Raw genomic sequence first — 23,504 nt, 5'->3', positions numbered from 1 at the left:
AGCAAGCTCCGGGCTCTGAGCTGTCAGCACAGAGCCTGATCAGGGCTCAAACTCGTGAATCACAAGGTCATGACCTGAGCTGAAGTCGGGCCCTTAACCGACTGAGCCACCCATGGTGCCCCCATAAGCTTATCTTTTTAAATGTTTACTATGTGCAAAGTTTTTGTTATGTCACGCACTCTAGGAAATACCAAGAAAACATAAACCACTATCTTTATGGAATTTAACATGAAAATACAACTGAAACAATAGGCACTTGTAGGTTCTAAATGTGGTGCAGGTAATACCACACAGGATATGGAACTTTACAGAAAGGCAAAACTGCTAGGTTTCCCCAAATTTTAGGGGAGTTGGTGAAACTGCACCCTCCAGAACCAAGACCTAAACTGGGTTTCACAAGAGGATTTACCCATTTACTTGGTTCTATGTAATAATATGTCACTTAATTGCAATAATGGTAAGTGCTGCCTGTTAGTCATCATTTTTTCAAATCAACCAAAACAAATATGGATATTGAACACAATAAAAATATTTTTAAAGTCTTAACAATATAAAAATACTGTAATTTACCAAAATTGGTACAAATAAGAAATTAGAAAAACTGGAAGGAAGCATAAATGTACGAATTTAATACTGCACAGAAGAGTTTTAATTAATACCATATGAAGTTGATATATCAAGACATGGACATTTAGGTATATTATTTACATTTATAAAGATAATCACAAAAATAACCCTAACTTCTAAAACTTCAATGGCAACCTAAAGATATTTGAGGGGGACACTGAATTCTACCCCTCATGTCCACAGAGAGGGCATTTTTCTTGCATTCTGTAAGAGGAACTAGCAGAGGAAGAACACTTCCAGCCTCTTCTGTCCTTCGCACTCTCCTGGAAGAGAAGTGACTGATGTTCTTGAGGAAAGAAATGTGACATGCTCACATCAGCTCTTCAGGGCTTCTTTTTGTACCTTTCTTCATAAAGCAATAGTCCATATAGATAAGCTGCCAGCACCTTTAAAGAAAGCCCTCCAGTACTTGGACTTGCCTGTAACTAGGTTAGTAAGGCTGCCTAATGCATGGGTGAAGCTAAAAAAAAAAAGTCATCAAATCAGAAACTGGAAATATAGAAGCAAACAAAACATCCCAGCTCTCGCAGTCTATGTTCTAGTTTGTTAAAAGCTACATTATGGTTGAACACATCTAAACTATAGCCTCCAATCGAGCTTATGGCAGCACTAAAGCTGATATTTTGATTCTCCATCTCTCTTATTTGGTTTTAAACTCCTATGGGGAAGAAAAGAGTGTTATTTATTGTCTTTATAATACTCCAATGCTAGTAAGTAGAGGAGGGTGAATGGGGAGGAGGAAGATGTTCACTTCTCATTCCAAAGATAAATATATAGTGAACGCTTTCTATTTGTCAGGCACCATTCTAGGCACTAAAAACATACCTGGGAACTAGACAGTCTGTCCTCAAAGAGCTTACATTTGGGGGATCTTTTCTGAACAGGTGGTTTTCTTTTAAACCTCGTACATATACAATTTTAAAATAATAAATTATTAATTACTTAGGGAAGGAAGGAACTAACTAGATGAATGGTTAGGATTCAGTAAAGAAAGTGGAAAGTCATAAAGGAAAAAATTCAAAGGCAGGAGTACAGATGGTAGAGAAAACTAAACAGGAATGATGACACTAATTAAATCCAAAGAATGGATTTATGAGTGACATAATCAAAGGTCTATTTTAGAAAGATTAATCTAGAGTATGTAGTATAGATTGGAGGGGGAATAGATAAGCAATAGACATGCAATCATATAACAGCTCAGTGTGAAAAGATGAAAAATTAGGCAGAGTAACCACAATGTAAAAAGAAGAATTAAATCCAAGAGATTTATCAAGAGAGCAATATCTGGACCTAAGGAATGAATACAAGAGGTCAAAGGAAAAGTTCCAAGCCTGATTAATAGAAGAATGATATCAAGAACTCAGTAGTAGCTGCAGAGATAATTCATTCAGTTTTGGTAAAAGTGAATATACAGAATTCTATGTTGTGTACAAATTCTGTTACAATGATGGGAAGTTGAATAATATGTTTATTTTTTTAAGTAATCTCTACCTGCAGTGTGGGACTTGAACTCATGACCCCAAGATCAAGAGTCTCATATTCTACGGACTGAGCCAGCCAGCCACCTCAAATAATGTAAGTTTACTATCTTAGTTTTAGGCATTATCACCAACAGACTCACTCTCATCATTATGCACAGGAGGCATCAGATTAGATTGACAGTAGAATAGCTAAAATCTTTGTATCTGTAAGATTAGACAAGTTCTTTAATTTCTCTGTGCTTCTCTTTATCTACAAAACAGAGGTAATAGTAATAGCTATTTTATAAGCAGTTCTGAGAATTAAATGTTACTATATGCAAAATGCTTAGAACAATGTCTGGCACACAGTACATAAATATACTTTAGCTATTAAAAAATACACTTCAGCTATTAATATTACTACTAATGAAATTTTATTTTACCTGTAGGTTGTATGAAGAAAGTAACCCAACACTGGACAAATGGTCTGTTCTATACAAGACTTAAAAGCAGTAGTGAAATAAGAATATTTAGGAAAGGACTTTATTTCTTCTTTCTGATCTACCAGAGTTTTCTAAGCTGAAGTTTTTCTAAGCTGAAGTCATTAATTTGACAATGATATAGATGTAATACCAAAAGCACAGGCAACAAAAGCAAAAATAGACAAATGAGGCTTCTGTTCAGAAAGTAAACCATCAACAGAGTAAAAAAAAGCTACCTACAGAATGGGAGAAAATACTTACAAATCATTTATCTGTTAACATTCAGAGTTAACATTTAGAATCCATAAAGAACTCCTACAACTCAGTGACAAAAAAAACCCAAAAACAACCTGATTAAAAAATGAGCAAAGGACTTGAACAGACATTTCTCCAAAGATGACATACAGATGGCCAACAGATACATGAAAAGATGCTCCACATCACTAATCATTAGGAAAATGCAAATCAAACCACAATGAGATTATCATCTCCCACCCATTGACTGTTATCTAAAAAAATTAAAAAACAGCATGTTAGTGAGGATGTGGAAATATTAGAACCCATGTGCACTGTTGATGGGAATGTAAAATGGTACAGCCACTATGGGAAACAGTAGGGAGGCTCCTTAAAAAATTAAAAATAGAATTACCATAAGATCCAGCAATCCTACTTCTGGGTATATATCCAAAAGAATTGAAAATAGGATCTCAAAGACATATTTGCACACGAATGTTCACTGCAGCATTATTCATAATAGCAAGAGGTGGAAGCAAACTAAATGTCCACAGATAAATTAATGGATAAAGAAAATGTGGACTATTTCTCAGCCTTTTAAAAGTAGGAAATCTTGTCAGACACTGCAACACCTTGAGGACCTTACGCTATGTGAAACAAATCAATCACAAAAAGACAAATATTGCATGATTCCATTTATATGAGGTATTGATAGTTGTCAAACTCAGAGAAAGAGAAAGTAGAATTTGATTACCAGGGGCTAGGGAAGGGGAAAACGAGCAGTTGTTGTTCAATAGTAAAAGAGTTTAAGTTTTACAAGATAAAAAAGTTCTGATGATCTGTTGTACAACAAACGTATTTAGTTAACATACTATAATTTACACTTAAACATGGTTACGATGGTAAATTTCGTTACATATTTTTACCATAAAAAAAAGAAAAGAAATTGGCAATTAAAAAAAAGTTGGAAGGAATAAAGAGAAGGAAAGAGGACACACAGATACACTTTCCTCCAAATTAAAAAAAAAAAAAAATGAAGAAGAGAAAATTATGAAGGAAGGAGAGAGAGAGAAGGAAGGCAAGTTTAATAAGGGGATGGACATGGGGCGCCTGGGTGGCTCAGTCGGTTAAGCGTCCGACTTCAGCTCAGGTCACGATCTCACGGTCCGTGAGTTCGAGCCCCGCATCGGGCTCTGGGCTGATGGCCCAGAGCCTGGAGCCTGCTTCCGATTCTGTGTCTCCCTCTCTCTCTGCTCCTCCCCTGTTCATGCTCTGTCTCTCTCTGTCTCAAAAATAAATAAAACGTTAAAAAAATAAAAAATAAAAAAATAAGGGGATGGACAGTGTGATGGTTGTACTACGATGTAAATGTGCTTAATGCCATTGAACTGTATGTTTCTAAATGGCTAACATGGTAAATTTTATGTTATGTATATTTTACCACAATTTAAAATAAAAAACAAAGTAGGTCCTATTTTTCCTGAGAAACCATTTTGAATAATGAAAAATCTACAGACATATTTCACACTCAATCTTCTTCCATCTGAGTGATCCTATAAGAACCCTTTACTAAAAGAAGTCCTTTGTGCTTATGGACCATAAAAACAAATCCACCTACTGAAAAGGAAGCACCAACAGGCCTTCGGATCCACTTGGGTGGCTTCTTCAGAGGCAACACTATACTATGCTGAGCAGTTTGCTGAGGAATTTGTAATGGTGGAAGGGGCTGTCCTGTGCCAAAGGGATCAAGATTCCCAAAAGATGATGAGAGCTAAAAAAAATAATGCAAGTATAATTTATATGAGATTACATGTTTTCAAGTCATACTCAAGAAATATTTTTATCACAATTATCCAATTAATCCATAGCATTGACAGGAAAGTCATTTTCAAAATAATACCATGATAAGATATTTTTCAATTGTTACGATTTAAAATCTTAACGCTTTCTATTACCTTGTCAACTTGTTTCTGCCTTAAGCCATCTGCGCTCCCACCCATGATAGAGTAAACACTGATTCGCCCATCAAAGGAAGCAGCTGATAAGACAGCAGGATTTCTGGGACACCACTGAATATCAAAGCACCACTGTGTGTTGGTGGGAAGTTCATATAACACCTAAGCAACAACAACAAAAAGTCAGAAAACAGTATAGCTACTTTACAGCCAAAACACCTGTATTAATATGATTAACAAGTGCAGTTTAATTAAATAATTCCTTTTAGAAAGAGTCTTGAGCCAGGAAAAAAAATTATAAATACTTGTTTAAAATATTAGAAGCCCATTTTGATGATCTATTATGATAAAAATAATAATGCTTATTCAAAGTTTCAATCAAATTTAGAAGAAGTGCGTATTAAAAACTAAGGTTTTCCTGTTTTTATTGAAATGGTAGTAGTGGGTGCATCTGAAAGACCAGAAAAATCTATTATAGTAAGCTTGTTAAACTCAAAGATAATGGTCTTCTGCTCTTTTGCTTGCCAAGATCCAAACAACCATATTTAAACTATTTGAAGACCAAATTTAAAAAATAACCTCAAGAAGGAAGAATTCACTGAGATTTTGGCTTTTACTCAAGCAAAACCATGTATACAGCATTCTTATTACTGCAAAATAGAAACATATTTAGCATAAACAGTTTTCTTTAAAAGGAAACAATATGGAAAAACTATAAAAAATTGTTGATATAAAACATTTACAATGTAATAATTATTGCTAACTCAAAGTTAGTGTGATGCTAATTGATGCTTATAGGAACAAAAGTTTTATGGTTTTAAGAAGTAAGTCAAGGGGCGCCTGGGTGTCTAAATCTTGGTTAAGCATCCCACTTCGGCTCAGGTCATGATCTCACAGTTCGTGGGTTCCAGCCCCTCATCAGGCTCTGTGCTATCAGCTCGGAGCCTGGAGCCTGCTTCGGATTGTGTGTCTCCCTCTCTCTCTGCCTCTCCCCTGCTCACGCTCTCTCTCTGTCTCAAAAATAAATAAACATTAAAAAATTAAAAAAAAAAAAAAGTGAGTCAAATTATCTTAAATTTGACTCAGACATTTTGAATGTTTTACTTTATAAGAAAACAACTAAGTGAAAAGGCATTTAGCCTGCTCATCTTTTTTTTTTTTTTTTTTTTTTTTTTTTGAGAGAGAGAGAGAGAGAGAGAGAGAATGAAAGGAGACACAGAATCCAAAGCAGGCTCCAGGCTCTAAGCTGTCAGGACAGAGACTGACATGGGGCTCAAACCCATGAACGATGAGATCATGGCCTGAGCTGACGTCGGACAGTTAACCGCCTGAGCCACCCAGGCACCCCTAGCCTGCTTGTCTTTAAGGCTTAAGGTTGATAAGACTCATAGCTTCAAATGTGAATCACTGGTCTGTTCCTAATTTGTATCTGAATAAAAATCTACTAAAGTTTTTAGTTGCAGCATGTACTAAAAGTTTATTCCTTAAATTCTAAGCACACACAACTAATCATATGCAAAAATTCATTTTATCAAATCATATAATTAAGAAAATTAGAGTAATTTCCATGATTCTGAAATCATTTGGGAAAGCACAGTATAAAATGCAAGATTTTATTATTTGGTCTACAAATCACATGAGGCAAAACTTACTATTTTAATTTTTTTCTCCTATGTCCCCTGACTTTTAAAAAAATTTTTGAGAGAGAAAGAGTGCATGCTTGCTAGCAGGAAAGGGCAGAGAGAGAGGGAGAGAGAAAAATCTCAAGCAGGCTCTGTGCTGCCAGTGCAGAGCCTGACGTGGGCTCAAATTCACAAACTGTGAGATCATGACCTGAGCTGAAATCAAGAATCAGATGCTTAACTGACTGAGACACCTGGGTGCCCCTATGTCCCCTAACTTCAATGTTTCTATATTCTTACAGATATCACTGCATCTGAAAATTTTAAACCACAAATCAAATAACAAAAGTGCTTGTTTCTATCTTAATATTATAGATTAAAACCTATTGAAGATATTCTTATATTTGCTAGCATTCCATCAGAGTAACCAGCAAAACACTTACAATAATCTATCATAATTATAGAAGGTAAAAGTTGAAAAGCTGTAAGTAATATCTATGGTCTTGATGGGTTAAATAGGTAATGGGGATTAAGGAGTGCACTTTGTGATGAGCACAGGGTGATGTATGAAAGTGTTGAATTACCATATTGTACACTTGAAACTAATATAACACTGTATGTTAGCTAACTGGAGTGAAAATAAAAACTTAAAAAAAAAAAATCTATGATCTCTTCCCCAATACTGAAAAAGATGGAAGCCATTCATTCAACTAAGAAAAATAATTTTTAATAGTTAAAAGAGATTTTTTAGCCCATTAACTTAACCCAAAGCAATTAAAAGAATTAAGTTATATTTATATGACATTTATATTTAATAAGGGGTAAAATTTCCTACATCTAAATTTCTATGGGTAGGACATATGACAAATATTATATTGTGATGTATTATATTCCTGCTGTATAGTTCAGAAGAGAGATTGAAAACATACATCTACTTGGGCTCCTGGGTGGCTCCAATTCTTGACATCGGCTCTGGTTGTGATCTTACAGTTGTGAGTTCAAACCCTGTGTCAGGCTCCATGCTGAGGATGGAGTCTGCTTGGGAATCTCTCTCTTTCCCTCTCTCTCTGCCACTCCCTTGTGCACGTTCTCTCTCTCTCAAAATAAATAAACATGAAAAAACAAAAAACAAACAAACCAACAAAAAAACCCATACATTTACTGATTTCCAAAAGTCAGGATCTTCAGAAATGGGAAAGCAGGAAAAAGACCCAAACTTTGAAGACACCGATTTCCAGAGATCACATTAAATAAATCAAATGAAGTATTTCTGAGTGTAGGTAAACACAGTTTATTGGAAATGGGGAGTGGGAGATGGTTACTAATTTCAAATATACTATTTCAGTGGCTGATTTTCTTAGAAGAAACAGCTGAGCTTAGATAATGTTCCTGATAAAATCTCTGCTAGATTAACATCTCACACATACCTCCATCTCTTGTCTTTAATTATAATAATACACTAAAGAATCCTTATGGAAAATTTCTTATTCATCTAGAGATAAAATTATACTGGCTGTAAGTCTGAGAAACATTTCCTCCCCATACCTCTCCTGTGTTTGGGTTGGAGCAGAGAATCTTAGCATCTTTTCCACAGCTCAGCAACAATTCAGGATCTGCCATGCTCCAAGCAATTGCCAAAATCCCCCTATAAAAAACACGAGATGAAGAAATTTTTAATCTTGAGAAAACCAAGTCTCCAAATGATTCCTGCTTAGGCTTTGGAGAAACATACTACTAATAGAAGTGTAATTTAATATAATCTTTCTGGAAAGCAATTTAGGAATGTGTATGTTCTTTGATCACTGAAAAGATATTCAATATCCTCTCATAATCAGGGAAATACGGTATAGGAAAAGCACTCAAATTGTTTAAGATTGGCTTTTGCTTCCAACATTATATTTTTAAAAAGTTAAAATTGGGGTGCCTGGGTGGCTCAGTCGGTTAAGAGTCCGACTCGGCGCGCCTGGGTGGCTCAGTCGGTTAAGCTTCCGACTTCAGCTCAGGTCATGATCTCACGGTCCGTGAGTTCGAGCCCCACGTCTGGGTTTGGGCTGATGGCTCAGAGCCTGGAGCCTGTTTCGGATTCTGTGTCTCCCTCTCTCTCTGACCCTCCCCCATTCATGCTCTGTCTCTCTCTGTCTCAAAAATAAATAAACGTTAAAAAAAAATTAAAAAAAAAAAAAAAGAGTCCGACTTCGGCTCCAGTCATGATCTCATGGTTCGTGAGTTTGGGCCCCGCATTGGGCTCTGTGCTGACAGCTCAGAGCCTGAAGCCTGCTTCAGATTCTGTCTGTCTGTCTGTCTGTCTGTCTCTCTCTCTGGCCCTCCCATGCTCATGCTCTCTCTTTGTCTCTCAAAAATAAATGTTAAAAAAAATTAAAAAGAAAAAGTTAAAATCTTTGTAAAAATTATAAGGACAGTAAGATGTACAGCCTTATATTCCTCACCCTGACTCACTGATTTGGCCACATTTACTTAATGTTTCTCTCTCTCTCTCTCTGGCCACATTTACTTAATGTGTTTCTTTCTCTCTCTCTCTCTCTCTCTCTCTCTCTCTCTCCATATATACACTGACCACTTGAGAGTTAATTGCAGATACTATGACATGTCACCCCTACACTTATCTCTGAGGATATAACATTCTTCTGTGTAGCCATAATACAATTACATACTGAAAATATTTATTATTTATATGTAACATTTAAAAATATATAGTCTAAAAAAAAAAGAGGTTAGAGTGGGAGAGAGCCAAAGCATAAGAGACTGTTAAAAACTGAGAACAAACTGAGGGTTGATGGGGGGTGGGAGGGAGGGCAGGGTGGGTGATGGGTATTGAGGAGGGCACCTTTTGGGATGAGCACTGGGTGTTGTATGGAAACCAATTTGACAGTAAATTTCATATATTAAAAAATAAAAAAAAATTAAAAAAAAAAATATATATATATAGTCTGGGGGCGCCTGGGTGGCTCAGTTGGTTAAGTGTCCGACTTCGGTTCAGGTCATCATCTCGCGGTTCGTGGGTTTGAGCCCCACGTCAGGCTCTGTGCTGACAGTTCAGAGTCTGGAACTTGCTTCAGATTCTGTGTTTCCCTCTCTCTCTGCCTCTCCCCCACTCATGCTCTGTCTACCCTTTCTCTCAAAAATAAACATCAAAAAAATTTTTTTAAATAAAAATATATAGTCTATATTCAAATTTCCACAATTGTATCAATAATATACTTTATAACAATCCTCCCATTAGAATCTAATCATGCATGTCAAGAATTTCAAGGCATGTCAAGAATGACTTTGAAAGAAATCTGTACATATTTAATATCACATTTTAATTTTTTTTTTTCAACGTTTTTTTATTTATTTTTGGGACAGAGAGAGACATAGCATGAACGGGGGAGGGGCAGAGAGAGAGGGAGACACAGAATCGGAAACAGGTTCCAGGCTCCGAGCCATCGGCCCAGAGCCTGACGCGGGGCTCGAACTCACGGACCGCGAGATCGTGACCTGGCTGAAGTCGGAGGCTTAACCGACTGCGCCACCCAGGCGCCCCTAATATCACATTTTAAAGATCATTTAGGTTCTTACTAAGTATTAAAGACAAAAATATCACAGAATTATAGAGCTGGAAGGGACCTTAAAGATCCTATAATGTGACTCTTGCATATATTAGAAGGAGAAAATTGAGAAACTAGAGAGTTGATTTGCTCCTAGCACTCAGTATGGTTTTCTGTCTTGCTAAATTATGATCACTCCTAAAACTGGCAGTACAATAAAGCGTTAAGAGCATGGATTCTGGGATCAGAAAGTTTGGGTCGGAAGTAAGCACTTGACTAGTTATGTGACATAGGCCAAGTTTACCTTGCTGAGCCTCAATTTCCCATTTGTAAAATGGGTTAATAGGATCTATACCACAGGTTTGTTATGAGAATTAATCAAGCTAACATTCATAGTGTTTGTACATTTTACATGTTATATAAATGTTAGTTGTCCTCCCACCATAATGTAAGTTCCCCGAGGGCAGAGATTTTTGTCTGTTACATTACTGAATCTCAGTACAGTGCTTGGTACAGAGCACATGTTCAAGAAGTATGTGTTAAATGAATGAATAAAACCTTATCTAACAGAAAAATATTAAGACTTCTCAGAATCATCCTTTCTTTACTAAAAAGCTGATTGAAGCATAACATCTGAATAGGATTACATTTTTACTGCACTCTTCTCCTAAAGCTAAAGTAGAGGTCACAAACTTTAAGACTTCTCCCAGTGGGAGAAAAGGGATTTAAAGCTTTAGTACATATATCCCTAAATAGGAAAGAAAGCCCCAAAGTACTTAGAAAATATTAGAGCTAGCAAGCTAACTAGTTTTTTATTTATTTTATTTATTTATTTGTTTGTTTGTTTGTTTGTTTCAGGGCCCCTGGGTGGCTCAGTTGGTTAGGCATCCAACTTCAGCTCAGGTCATGATCTCACAGTCTGTAGGTTCGAGCCCCACATCAGGCTCTGTGCTGACAGCTCAGAGCCTGGACCGTGCTTCGGATTCTGTGTCTCCCTCTCTCTCTGCCCCTCCCCCATTCATGCTCGTCTCTCTCTGTCTCAAAAATAAATAAACGTTAAAAAAAAAATTTTTTTTTTAAAAGTTAATATTATAAATCTTCTAGGAGAAGCCACAGGAGAAACGTTTTGTGTCACTGAGTTAGATAAAGTGTTTTTTGATAGGTCACAAAAAACACAAATATTTTTTAAACTTATAAATTGGACATAATCAAATTTAAACTTTTGCTTTTTGAAAGACCATGTTTAAGAAAACAAAAAGACTGGGGCGCCTGGGTGGCTCAGTCGGTTCAGTGTCCGACTTCAGCTCAGGTCATGATCTCAAGGTTAACGAGTTTGAGCGCTGCGTAGGGTTCTGTGCTGACAGCTCAGAGCCTGGAGCCTGCTTCGGATTCTGTGTCTTCTTCTCTTGCTCCTCACCCACTCACATGCTGTCTCTCTCTCTCTCTCTCTCTCTCAAAAATAAACAAACATTAAAAAAAATTATAAAAAAAAAAAGACTTAATTTTTAAAAAATGTTTATTTACTTTAGAGAGACAGAGACACAGTGTGAGCTGTCTAGGGGCAGAGAGAGGAAGACACAGAATCCGAAGCAGGCGCCAGGCTCCGAGCTGTCACCACAGAGCCCAATATGGGGCTTGAACTCAATGAACCATGAGATCATGACCGGAGCCAAAGTCAGACCGACTGAGCCACCCAGGTGCCCTAGAAAATACTACCATTAAAAGAGATTTGTTTCTTGTTTAAAACCATGAAAAAAATATGTATAAACCCCTGGACACCTGAATATCAATGACAGGAAATGTGCCAAATTACCAACTAAATTTAATGCTACCAGAATTCACATAAGTAATTTCTCATATCTTTTGATTTTTTAAATTTTTATTAATTTGTAAAGATTTTATTTCTTTAAAGTAATCTCTACACCCAAGGTGGGGCTCAAGCTCCATAACCCCGAGACCAAGGGTTGCACGCTTTACCCCTCACATCTATGTAGAAAATCTGCACATTTATTAAAATTGAAAGCAGAATAACCCAGCTAATTTCTCAATAATGCTTTTAAACTAAAATAAAAACTTAGAAATAAAACAAACTTTTCAATTGTTGCTTGTCACTGAATGTTATGGAAGACTCTTCATAAGCATGATGACCCTAATAAAGATCAAATTGTATAATGTCATGAGTTGTCCCAAAGTGCTGTGATATACTGGAAATTTGATCTATTAATTATTACATGAAATAAGCAGTGGAAAATCCTTTTACACATTTTTGTACTGTTATAATATGAATTTTTGGGAACAGAAAATGAGATGACTACTGCTTCAAATAAAAACCATTTAACTTTTACAGGATAGAGACAAAGGAGATTCCTTAATTTCAAAATAATTATCTGATAATTCAAAGAAGTAAATATGTTTTTAAAAATAAATAAATCAAGTTCCTTAGACGAGCAGCAGGATACCTGGCATGATTTTCCAAGACACGGAGTGGAGAGGAAGCAAAGCGAAGATCCCACATCTGGACCACTGGTAATCTATCATCCTCAGAGGCAAGGACCATCTGAGTCGCAACATCAGGATGCCACGCCAACCCAGAGCAATGCATCTGCAGATAGTTAAGGCTCACACTGTATCAATCCTATTACTTTATGAAGAGCCAAAATGAGCTTGAGGAATATGCCTTTGTTGAAACAAACAGTAGAAAACATCAGCTCAGGCTTAGTTTATTTAAAAAAAAAAAACAAAAAAACCCAAACTTAAAACTATTAAATTTTGAACCCTGACAGCTATCTTCAGAGCCTGCATTTGGAGATGTCAAGCTATGATGCTTCTTGATTAAATGATTAAATAAAACGATTAAATTTTATTAAACAGTCTTAAAACAGTAGTTTTAAAGTAAAAGGTTGAATGTTTTCAATTCATCTCGCTATTCAATACACATCACCATTCTGGATCAGAATAATTCCGTACCAAAAATGAGTTTACCTGTCAAAATTGTAACTGGGAGGAAAGTTTTATATAAATTTAAATTTAATACTTTCAGAAAAATGAAAACAGATAAAAGATTATAATAACAAAAAAATCCACACCTTTCCTCTATTTTGCCAAAAAAATCAAGACAAAATGTCTAAAGCAACAACTACCATTTAAATTTTCACATAGAATAAATTAACATTACTATTGAGAATTACCTGGAAGTTTAGGTCCCACTAAATATTCCAGAAGATGACTGAAATGCTTATTGAAATGCTTTATTCAACTGAAACTTGTTTTAAATTCCTAATTCATTGGAAAATAATACCCTGATGAAATATTCTTCTAAATAGTTTTTTGCTGTTATAGTTAAATTATATATACATTCTCGGATTTAGGCAAACTTATTTCTAAAAATGTCAAACTAAATAATGTAATTAAAAACAAACAAAATAAGGCCCTAAATTATGTCTAAATTATTTTATAGCACACTGTCACACAGTATTAAGGAATCTGTAAGGTCAAAAATTTAATGTGTTATACAGCTACATCTACTGGGCAAGTAGGAGAATATTAGCTCACTTTAGCAGTACTTAATGAGAGGAGATAAAGCCAGGAGTTTGGCAACTACAAGTTCATAGTCACACAATTACTAGCAGGAAAAATTTGTGTGTTCTAGAGAAAGCTAAAGATAAAATATTACTATAATACTTTGAAACAGCTAATAAAATAAAAACAATCAGTATATCAGGGAAGAAGCTATTTAATTAAAAATCTCTCCCTTCATTATTAATAATATCCAGCATGGTTTATTGGAAACTTTATTATTTTCCCCAAGGAAAAATCTTCTCATTCCAACATGATTGGTCCATGAAAAGACAGGATTTGCCTTTATAAAAATCTGATTTGCTGTCAACACGGACAAACAATATAGAAATACCTACAGCAGAAACATAACATGTTTGTTATAAATCAATCATATACTTACCCTGTTACTATGGTCACTGACTTTGATGATAGGTTCATTTTTTCTAAGATCCCATACAGTGGCCCGGCCACTGGGACTGGCTGACGCTAAAATATGCTGGACTTGTCTGTTCCATGCAATGCAGCTGATATCTTCTGGAGGCTAAAAGGAATAAACTACTAAAAACCATTTCCCAATTACAGTCAAATTTAACTATAAAATCTGATCCTTCTTTTTAAAAAGGGATTAATTTAAATCTGACCTATTCATTCCACAAATTTTTTATATTCATAAGTTCTCAATATATACAATACATCTTAAAGCTCAGATATATGCCACTTCAAGTATATTACCTTGTTTAATACTGTCTCATTCACCAGGCATTTATTAAGCTCCTGCTATAAATCAAGCACTTTTTCTTTACTTTGCAACTGCCACAAGGTAGATAATGAACTACAAAGTAGACAGTGATCAGTATGACAGACAACTAGGGAGAACAAAAGTTACAGCCTAGACCACTAGAAGAATATCTTTATAAATGGTAGATCTTATGCTACCATTACGCTACCTCTAAGATTGCCAAAATGTTGGGGTCCATTGTAAGATAAACTTCAAGGAGGCAAGTGGAGGATTGTTCTCTCTTATTAGAAATACATAGGAAAGGGATGGAGTTGTTTTTTTAAAGATTTCGTTTCCTTTCTAGTCTATGATTTTTATTCTGTGGTTGGATATTGTCAAAATACTACACAATGCAAAATACTATACTATATATAATATTATATCTGAAAAAACTACCAGAGACTTGTCTATTTTATTCACTACTATATGTCAAGTACATCAAACAATATCTGGTGTTAGGCACTGAATAAATATTTGCTGTTGAGGACTCACTGACACCTTGAAGAAACACATTTACTAATACTGTACTTTACAATACCTAAGGAAAATCAATAACAACACTGATTTTAAACAAATATATTTTGTGTGGAAAAAAATGAAATAAGTGTTGAAGAACTGACTTTGGTTATTTTGATTACATTAAAATCAACACAATACCTGTGTTTTCGCTCCTGGTGTCATTGGAGTTGCAAAATTGTTGAGATCCCAAATGTAGATTTCAGATTCATTAGCACCAGAGGCTACCAGATTAGTCTGCAGTAAGAAATAATTAATAACTAAACAGCATTTAAGAATAATTAAGAGAACTCAGAATTAACTGTTCAGAGATGGAAAGATCTAGGAGTTTTAGGGCACACGACTTTTGTTTAATTAAAAAAAGCAGAACTCAAGAATTCCTAAATACTATGCATAATAATCTGAAACTGTGATAGTGTTGTATTTTTGTTTTTAATTAAAAAAAATTTTTTAACGTGTATTTATTTTTGAGAGACAGAGAGATGGAGCACAAGCAGGAAAAGGGTAGAGAGAGAGACACAGAATCTGAAGCAGGCTCTAGGGTATGAGCTATCAGCACAGAGCCTGATGCGGGCTTGAACTCACGAACTGAGAGATCATGAACTAAGCTGAAGTCAGATGCCTAACTGACTAAGCCACCGAGGCACTCCATGAAACTGCAATGATGTTTTAGAGATGTGTATTATAAAATTCTACTTCATTCACAAGATAACATGTCTACTGACATGATAAGACATTAAAAAAATAATTATATGGATAAATTCTTAAACAATCATGCAACCATATGGGGATTATCATTTCTGCATCCCTAGAAGGGGATCTGATTGTAAAAGGCAAAAACAGACAAAACCAATTATTGCTTTCAGACCAATAACTGAATCCTAAAATAACAGCATCTATCTACAGATACCTCAAAGCCAGCTTCTGGAGCCGGACCAATACAGGGCTACAAAAATCTCGTGTCTCTTGTCTTAAATCCTCATGTACTGCTAGTTCATTTACACTCAATCTTGTTCTGGGTGGCAGTATTTCTAGGTTATCTCTGTTGCATACCTTAAGGATCAACAATACCCTAAAACTGTGATAGGAAGTACAGAAAGATAATGAGTTTCATATATTGACTTTCATCCCTTATTATTCATTCTTAGTATAAATTCTTCCCTGGTCGACCATCATGTAACTATGGAAACAGAGGAATTCTATGGTTGTAGTCACCTATAATACAACACACTAACCAATAATCAGCAGTTGTTTCATTAGCAAAAGAACTAGCTATCTAACCTAAAGAGTAGGTACCATAAACTATAGAAATGAAGTTTGGATTTCTGTATTTCTGTATCCTAAGTACCTATTTATAATACAAGAAAAATAACTATTTTAAACTTTCTATTTGAGAGCGAGCATGAGCTGAGGAGAGGGGCAGAGAGAGGGGGAGAGAGAGAGAGAAAGAAAGAGAGAAAAAGTGAATCTTAAGCAGGCTCCACACGCAGTGTGGAGCCCAACTCGGGCTCAACCCCACAACCCTGGGATCATGACCTGAGCTGAAATCAAGAATCAGAAGCTCATCCCACTGAGCCACCCCAGTGGCCCCATTTTAAACTTTCTTAAGATAACATTTATGTTTTGGTTGTTATGCTCTACTATCCTATTAATTCAAGATCTTTACTAACCAATACATCTATATAGTTAATATTCAGTAATGCTTATGATGGCAACAGTAGACTAACTCTTGTCTACCCATTAGATTTGCACTGTATTTGTGTAATTTTCTAATTATTTGATAGAGCAGTAATCGCTGTCATGAATACAAAGTTTTTCAATTAATAAAACAGAGGATTAACCAGACACCACAGCACTAGCCTAATGCTGAACTAGCACAAACTTTTAAAAGTCATTGTTTCCAACCTCTGGAGCTCCTAATGTTTAATAAAAAATATCCTCAGATGGCATTACAGCTCCAGATTTGTAGAATTAAACCCATCAGCCTTATCCCCTCCATAGAATTATTATCATTTACCCTGATCCCAACTCTGAACCCTCCATTCTTCAAAAAAATACACTCACTCATCAACCTGCACAGGCATACATTTTTAGCTTTCAATTCCAAGACTGAGGCATAGTAGATTTATATTCTTTTTTTTTTTTTTTTAATGTTTATTTATTTTTGAGAGAGACAGAGAGAGACAGAGTGTGAGCAGGGGAGGGGCAGAGAGAGAGGGAGACACAGAATCTGAAGCAGGCTCCAGGCTCTGAGCTGTCAGCACAGAGCCCAACACAGGGCTCAAACTCACGAACCATGAGATCATGACCTGAGGTGAAGTCGGACGCTTAACTGACTGAGCCACACAGGCACCCCTCATATTCTTATTTCAAATAAGCAGCACATATCTCAAGAATTATGAATAAATGTCAAAAGTCTAACCTGGAAAATATTCACATCCAAGGCTCTTACTGGGCCGGTATGCTTGTCATTTTGGGCAATCACAACTTCCTTGTCTCCAGCTATAATTTTAGAAGGATCATAAAGAATAATATTTCCATTTTCACCACCTGCAATCAGAACTCCAGAGACATTTCCTTTGGAATCCATATTATAAGGCCCCCAAATCAAGTTGTGGTACCTTTAAGAGAAAATGAGTAAATGACTCATTTTTTAAGTCAAATAACTATAAAAAAGAATTTGAAATTATATATTTAATTCCTATGTTTTCATAAATAATCTAAAAACACTGCTTTTCCTCTATTCCTGGTAACTGTGCATGACTTGGTGAAATAGCATTTTAGTTTTTATTTGTATTCATATGTGCATATTTGATTTTATAATCTTAAAGAGTAAAAATTTTTTGGTAGAGGTAATATAGTTATCACAAAGTATACCTGATTTGTGTGTCAAAATATATGGGCTTAAGAATGGTTTTACCATTTAGAAACTGTGAGACCCTGGGTGAGTTACTTAATCCTCCTAAGCTGCTTTTAGTTCACCTGTAAAATAGAGCTAATAACCATTTCCCTTGATATTGTTTGATTACAGAAGTATTCACTGACAAGTGGTCTGTTAAATAGTAAAGGTGTTAAAGGAGTTATATGGAATTTTCTTTACGTGTGTGTGTGTGTGTGTGTGTGTGAATTTTTAAGTTTACTTATTTATTTAGAGAGAGAGATAGAGAGAGTACAAGCAGGGAAGGGGCAGAGAGAGAGGAGAGAGAGAATTCCAAGCAGGCTCTATGCTGTCAGTGCAGAGCCTGACACGGGGCTCAATTTCACGACCTGTTAGGTCTGACCTGAGTCGAAATCAAGAGTCAGACACTTAACCAACTGAGTTACCCAGGCGCCCCTGAAATTTTCTAAGAAAAGTCATGTATTATGACAGTGGAAAAATGACATCAAAATTATGTCTATTATGACAAGTGCCCCCACTGGTGGACAATAAAAGATTATAGTTTGAAAGGAGATGAAATATGAAGGTGGCATGAGGTATATAATGAAACAAATGGTGGTGAGTAGAAAACCTGATAGACAAAATGCATCTAAAGCTCCCATCACAGAGGAAGGCTCTGAAGATGAGAGGTCCATTGAGACTTCATGATTTGAGCTATGTGAAGTTATGTTAGCTAAGGTACAATCTCTTCACCAAAATCTGCCAAACTACTGAGACAATAAAGCATATTTTACTACTCAGATGAAAGGGTTCTTTTTCTGCATTACAATGGGGTGTTAAGTACTTGGAAAGGCGATCCAAATAACACTGTATCAAAAATCATGTCAATAAAAATCTCTGCGAAATGTTTTTAAATATAGATAAGTACAAGGAAAAAATAAAAATAACCTACCATTCAGAGATAATCCTATTAACATCTTAATATTATCTTAACAACATCTTAATATTATCCAACCACTCCTTTTTTTGACCATACTTACCCTTTTTTTGTAAACAGGTGAGATAAAGAACGTAAAAGAAAGTATGTCTACTGTATCATGAGGAAAAAAACTACTGGAAAAGAGCCTTTCCCTCCTATCCCGCACATCGGTCAGCAATAAAAAAGTCTTTTACTTCCACAGAAATTCACTCATATAGGGAGAGAGGCAGGCAAACCATAAAAGACTCATAAATACAGAGAACAAACTGAGGGTGGATATGGGGGTGGGGGAGAGGGGAAAATGGGTGATGCACATTGAGGGCACTTGTTGAGATGAGCACTGGGTGTTGTGTGTAAGAAATGAACCACGGGAATCTACCCCAAAACCAAGAGCACACTTTATACACTCTATCTTAGCCCATTTTAGAATAAATTATATTAAAAAAAAAAAAAATAGAAATCCACTCATATACTTTTCCTCAAAATATTTCATGTAATTGATGGTATTCCTTGCAGTTTCTAATAATACCCTATTTATAGCTAAATTAGGCATCAACCACAACATAATAATCACAACCACAAATAATGTGAATTTAAGATTAATCAACCTCATACCTGTGAGAAGAAGAGAAAGTGGCACAAGATTTCATATCCAAGGATGGATCAGAAAGGTCTAATTCAAATATCTCAAGGGAAGCATTGGTACTAAATGTGGCATCCAACTGCTGAGCAGATGTTCCTATAGAAAATACATTTATGGTGAGTACACATGCAAAAATAAAAGACTTGGAGAAAACCATACAAAACAGAAATTAAATGCATGTTTTTCAATTATCTCATTCATGAATGCTGCATTAGTGACTAAAATCTCAGGATATGTGCCATTGAACAGATGCTTAAATTACTACAGCAATGAGATTCTGACACAAGGCTTAGAGATAATGCTTCTAAGAGTGGGTAGCGAAGGTAATTTTTTAAACATGTAGATGTTTATTATTTACAATGTCCGCTTACAGCTACAAATGATGTAACTCTTCATATAAAAATGCTAGCATCAAAATTGTTCTTCATTCATTCAAATCAATACTTAGCTTTTTTTTTTTAACATGTTATCTATCGTGCTTAACACTGGAGGAATAATGATGAAAGAACTCTTATGAAGTGGGGAACACACTATAAATGTAACATATGATGATTAATGCTATAATGAACAAGGTGCTAAGGAAACAGAGGAAGGTCACTGAACGCAGTTCACAAGGAGGATGGAGGTATCCTGCTAGGGAAGGAGAGGCTTTCTAGAGGAGATGAAGCTTAATATGAATTTCAAAAGGACAGGCGCGGATAGGCCAAATGTGGAAAAGAAGAAATAAGTGACTCCTACTATGTTCTCTCTGTTGAACTTACCTGTAGCTAGGTAAATGGGATGATTCTGGGCAGGGCTCCAGGCCTGCATGGCTGTACGGTCTACTTCCTTTAACTTCATCCTGCTAAAGAGAATATTTTATATAGAAATAAACTGAACATGTCAAAACATAGAAGGGCGCCTGGGTGGCTCAGTCGGTTAAGTGTCCGACTTCGGCACAGGTCATGATCTCACGGCTTGTGAGTTCGAGCCCCGCGTTGGGCTCTGTGCTGACAGCTCAGAGCCTGGAGCCTGTTTCAGATTCTGTGTCTCCCTCTCTCTCTCTCTGACCCTCCCCCGTTCATGCTCTGTCTCTCTCTGTCTCAAAAGTAAATAAACATTAAAAAAAAAAATTAAAAAAAAAAAAACATAGACTTTTTTTACATAGAAATACACTTAACTAATGACTACATCATTAGAATGTTCAAATGCCAATAAATCAAACTGGTTTCGTTATCATTTGTCAGCAATGTTCAATAGTAGAAAGAAGAAAAACTTGTTAAATTATATTGAGACAAATACAGGGCTTTTCGAATTGTTTACAAATTACAGTCCTTCAACTAAAAAATCAGTCTGGAAAAAAAAAAAAGAAAACAATAGAGTGAGGGACTAACTTTGCTACACAATATACTTCTCAGGTAAGGATGGGTGGCGGTACAGAGAAGGGGCCAGAGAAGGCACGCAATAAACAAGGTACATCTTCTGAAAGCAGGATTACTAAATTGCAAGAGCAGTTTTAGAAATTAATTTTAAATTAAAACAGGCTAATTTCAGAGAAGAATGTAGTAACATCACAGATTTTAAAGATAAATTTAGCAGAAATTTTAAATAGCCAGTCACTCCAAGCTACGGTTCCATATACCACTAGTTTATTTATTTTCTGTTAAAGTCACTTTGGTAGAAAAATACTGTGCTGTAGTTTTAAAAAATTTTTTTGTTATTGTACATAAATATATTACATGGCACAGTATTCCACTGTAAGATGTACCATAATTTACTTACTTCGTCCACTACTGGTGAACACTGGAGTTGTTTTTAATCTTTTGCTATTTTTACAAACAATGCTGAAATAAATAGCCATATGGACATGTTATTCCATTCATGGGCCAGGATAGCTATAAATTTCCAGAAGCAAAACTGCTTGGTTAAAGATAACGCAATTCTGGGGCACCTGGATGGTTCAGCCAGTTAACCGGCAGACTCTGGATTGTGGCTCAGGTAATGATCTCGCAGTTCATGGGTTTGTGAGTTCGAGCCCCACAGTGGGCTCTGCACCTGCTTGGGATTCCCTCCTTCTCTCTCTGCCCCTTCCCCACTCATGCTCACTTTCTCTCCCTCTCAAAAATAAGATTTAAAACCTTAAAAAGAAAGATAAATGCAATTGTAACGTTGATGGTTATTGTCAAGTTGCTCTCCATAATCACTATACTGTTTCACACCCTCTACCACCTTACAAGAGGAACACTTTTAGATTTTTACTGATAGATGAACAATGTTTACACTTAAGTAGTTACAATTTGCATTTCTGATACCATAATGTTGAGCATCTTTTTATAAGGTTATGGGCCATCCATAATACACCTTTTCTGTCTATCCTTGTCTATACTTCTTGCCTATTTTTCTACTGAGTTGTCTGTCAGACTTTATTTTTTTACTTTGGTTACGATTTTTTTTCTTACCTTTCACAAGATTTTGATTCTTTTTCTTAATGTTTATTTATTTTGAGAGGGAGAGAGAGAGAGAGCGCGCACATGAGCAGGGGAAGGGCAGGGCAGAGAGAGAGGGAGATAGAATCCCTTGGACCTTGATCCCATGAACTGTGAGATCATGATCCAAGCCGAAATCGAGTTGTACACTTAACCAACTGAGCCACCCAGGCGCCCCAAGATTTTGACTTTTAAAAAAATAGATTTATCAGAGCTGTTTCAGGTTCACAGAAAAACTGAGTGAAAAGTATAGAGTTCTCACATACCTCTCTACCTTCTCCCCCATCCCCCTCCCCTCACCCCCACCCCAGCCTTTCCCACCATAAAACTGTCCTGTACCACAGTAGTGTATTTGTTACAACCAACCTATGTTGGTGTATTACTATCAAGCAAAGTCCACGGTTTACTTTAGGGTATACTCTTTGGGTTTTGACAAATGAATAATGACACATATCCACCTACCCACAGTTATAGTATCATTCAGAAGTTTTCCTGCCCTAAAAATTCTGTGTTCCACCTCTTTATCCCCCTCCTCTCCCCATCCCTCCTCCTCCTTCCTGCCAACCACTGATCTCTTTCCTTCTCCTCATACTTTTGCCTTTTCTAGAATGTCATTTAGTTATAATTAGATAGTATGTAGCCTTTTGAGATTGGCTTCTTTCACTTAGCAACAGGCATTTAAAATTCTTCCCTGTCTTTTTGTGACTTGATAATTCATTTCTTTTTATCATGGAAAAATATTCCATTGTATGGAGGTACCATGAATTAGTAGTCACATTTATCATTTTTTAAAAAATGGTTTCTGAATTTTGATTAACTAAAAGGCCTTTTGCATGCCAAGGTTATAAAGAAATTCACCCATATTTTTCTTCTAGGCAAATTCATTTGTGGCTTTTCTTTTAAATTTTGACTCAGGTCCTGGTATATGATGTATGTTCATAGTTTATTTTTTTATTACAACAAAACTATTGAAAAGTCTATCTTTTTCCTACTAATTTTAAGATAATCACTTTTATCATGTACTAAGTTCCTATATTTAGGCTTATATTCCTATAGGTATTATGATGTAGATTAGGATTTATATTCCTGTATATATTTAGGTTTATTTCTGGATTTCCATTCCTTATGTCCATCTGCTGTTTATTTACATGCTAGCACTCCACTGTTTTAAATACTAAGGCTTTATAGAAGTATGATTCCAATAACCTCTACCCATTGCTTTTCTCCCACCCTATTTTTTTTTTTTTTGCTATTATTACTGTTTATTTTACTACATAAACTTCAGAATAGTTCTTGTCTAATTCCAGAAAAAAAGAGAATGTTAATATGTTTCCTGAATCTGCATCAAATTAATAAACTTATGGTCAGGGGCGCCTGGGTAGCTCAGTCCGTTAAGCATCTAACTTCAATTCAGGTCCTGCCCTTGTGGTTCGTGAGTTCAAGGCCCACATTGGGCTCTGTGCTGACAGCTCAAAGCCTGGAACCTACTTTGGATTCTGTGTCTCCTTTTCTCTGTGCCCCTTCCCCACTCATGATCTCTCTCTCTCTCTCTCTCTCAAATATAAACATTTAAAAAAATTAAAAATAACAATAAATTTATGGAGAAACTGACATAATGCAGAATCTTCCCAATAAGAACATGTTGCCTTTTAAGTCTTCTTTTTTTATCTTTCAGTATTATTTTAAGCTTTTTGACATATTGGGTTTGTTTATTCCCAAGTATTTTATGTTTTGGTTTGTCTGTAAATGTGGCTCACCC

The 23,504-nt window shown here is 35.8% G+C and overlaps 1 protein-coding gene across 33 annotated transcripts in view; it reads right to left on the bottom strand.

Moving 5' to 3' along the window:
- SEC31A (SEC31 homolog A, COPII coat complex component) overlaps positions 1–23,504 on the bottom strand; it is a 72,420-nt gene that overhangs the window by 40,179 nt on the left and 8,737 nt on the right. For 29 of the 33 annotated variants that reach the window (XM_058722070.1, XM_058722048.1, XM_058722073.1 and 26 more), the window contains exons 2-10: positions 20,042–20,124; positions 19,253–19,376; positions 17,203–17,401; positions 14,922–15,017; positions 13,887–14,027; positions 12,388–12,530; positions 7,926–8,025; positions 4,759–4,920; positions 4,422–4,574 (exon numbers count right to left, since the gene is read on the bottom strand). In XM_058722070.1, coding sequence (XP_058578053.1) covers positions 4,422–4,574; positions 4,759–4,920; positions 7,926–8,025; positions 12,388–12,530; positions 13,887–14,027; positions 14,922–15,017; positions 17,203–17,401; positions 19,253–19,376; positions 20,042–20,120 — 1,197 coding nt within the window. In that variant the 5' untranslated portion in view covers positions 20,121–20,124. Of the gene's footprint in view, positions 1–4,421; positions 4,575–4,758; positions 4,921–7,925; positions 8,026–12,387; positions 12,531–13,886; positions 14,028–14,921; positions 15,018–17,202; positions 17,402–19,252; positions 19,377–20,041; positions 20,125–23,504 lie in introns of those variants that run through there. The other 4 variants (XM_058722042.1, XM_058722046.1, XM_058722045.1 and 1 more) reach the window with 2 other exon arrangements.

The sequence above is a fragment of the Neofelis nebulosa genome, chromosome 3, assembly GCF_028018385.1.
Source record: "Neofelis nebulosa isolate mNeoNeb1 chromosome 3, mNeoNeb1.pri, whole genome shotgun sequence".
NCBI classification, from domain to species: domain Eukaryota; kingdom Metazoa; phylum Chordata; class Mammalia; order Carnivora; family Felidae; genus Neofelis; species Neofelis nebulosa.
This window is presented reverse-complemented; position numbering and strand designations above follow the sequence as displayed.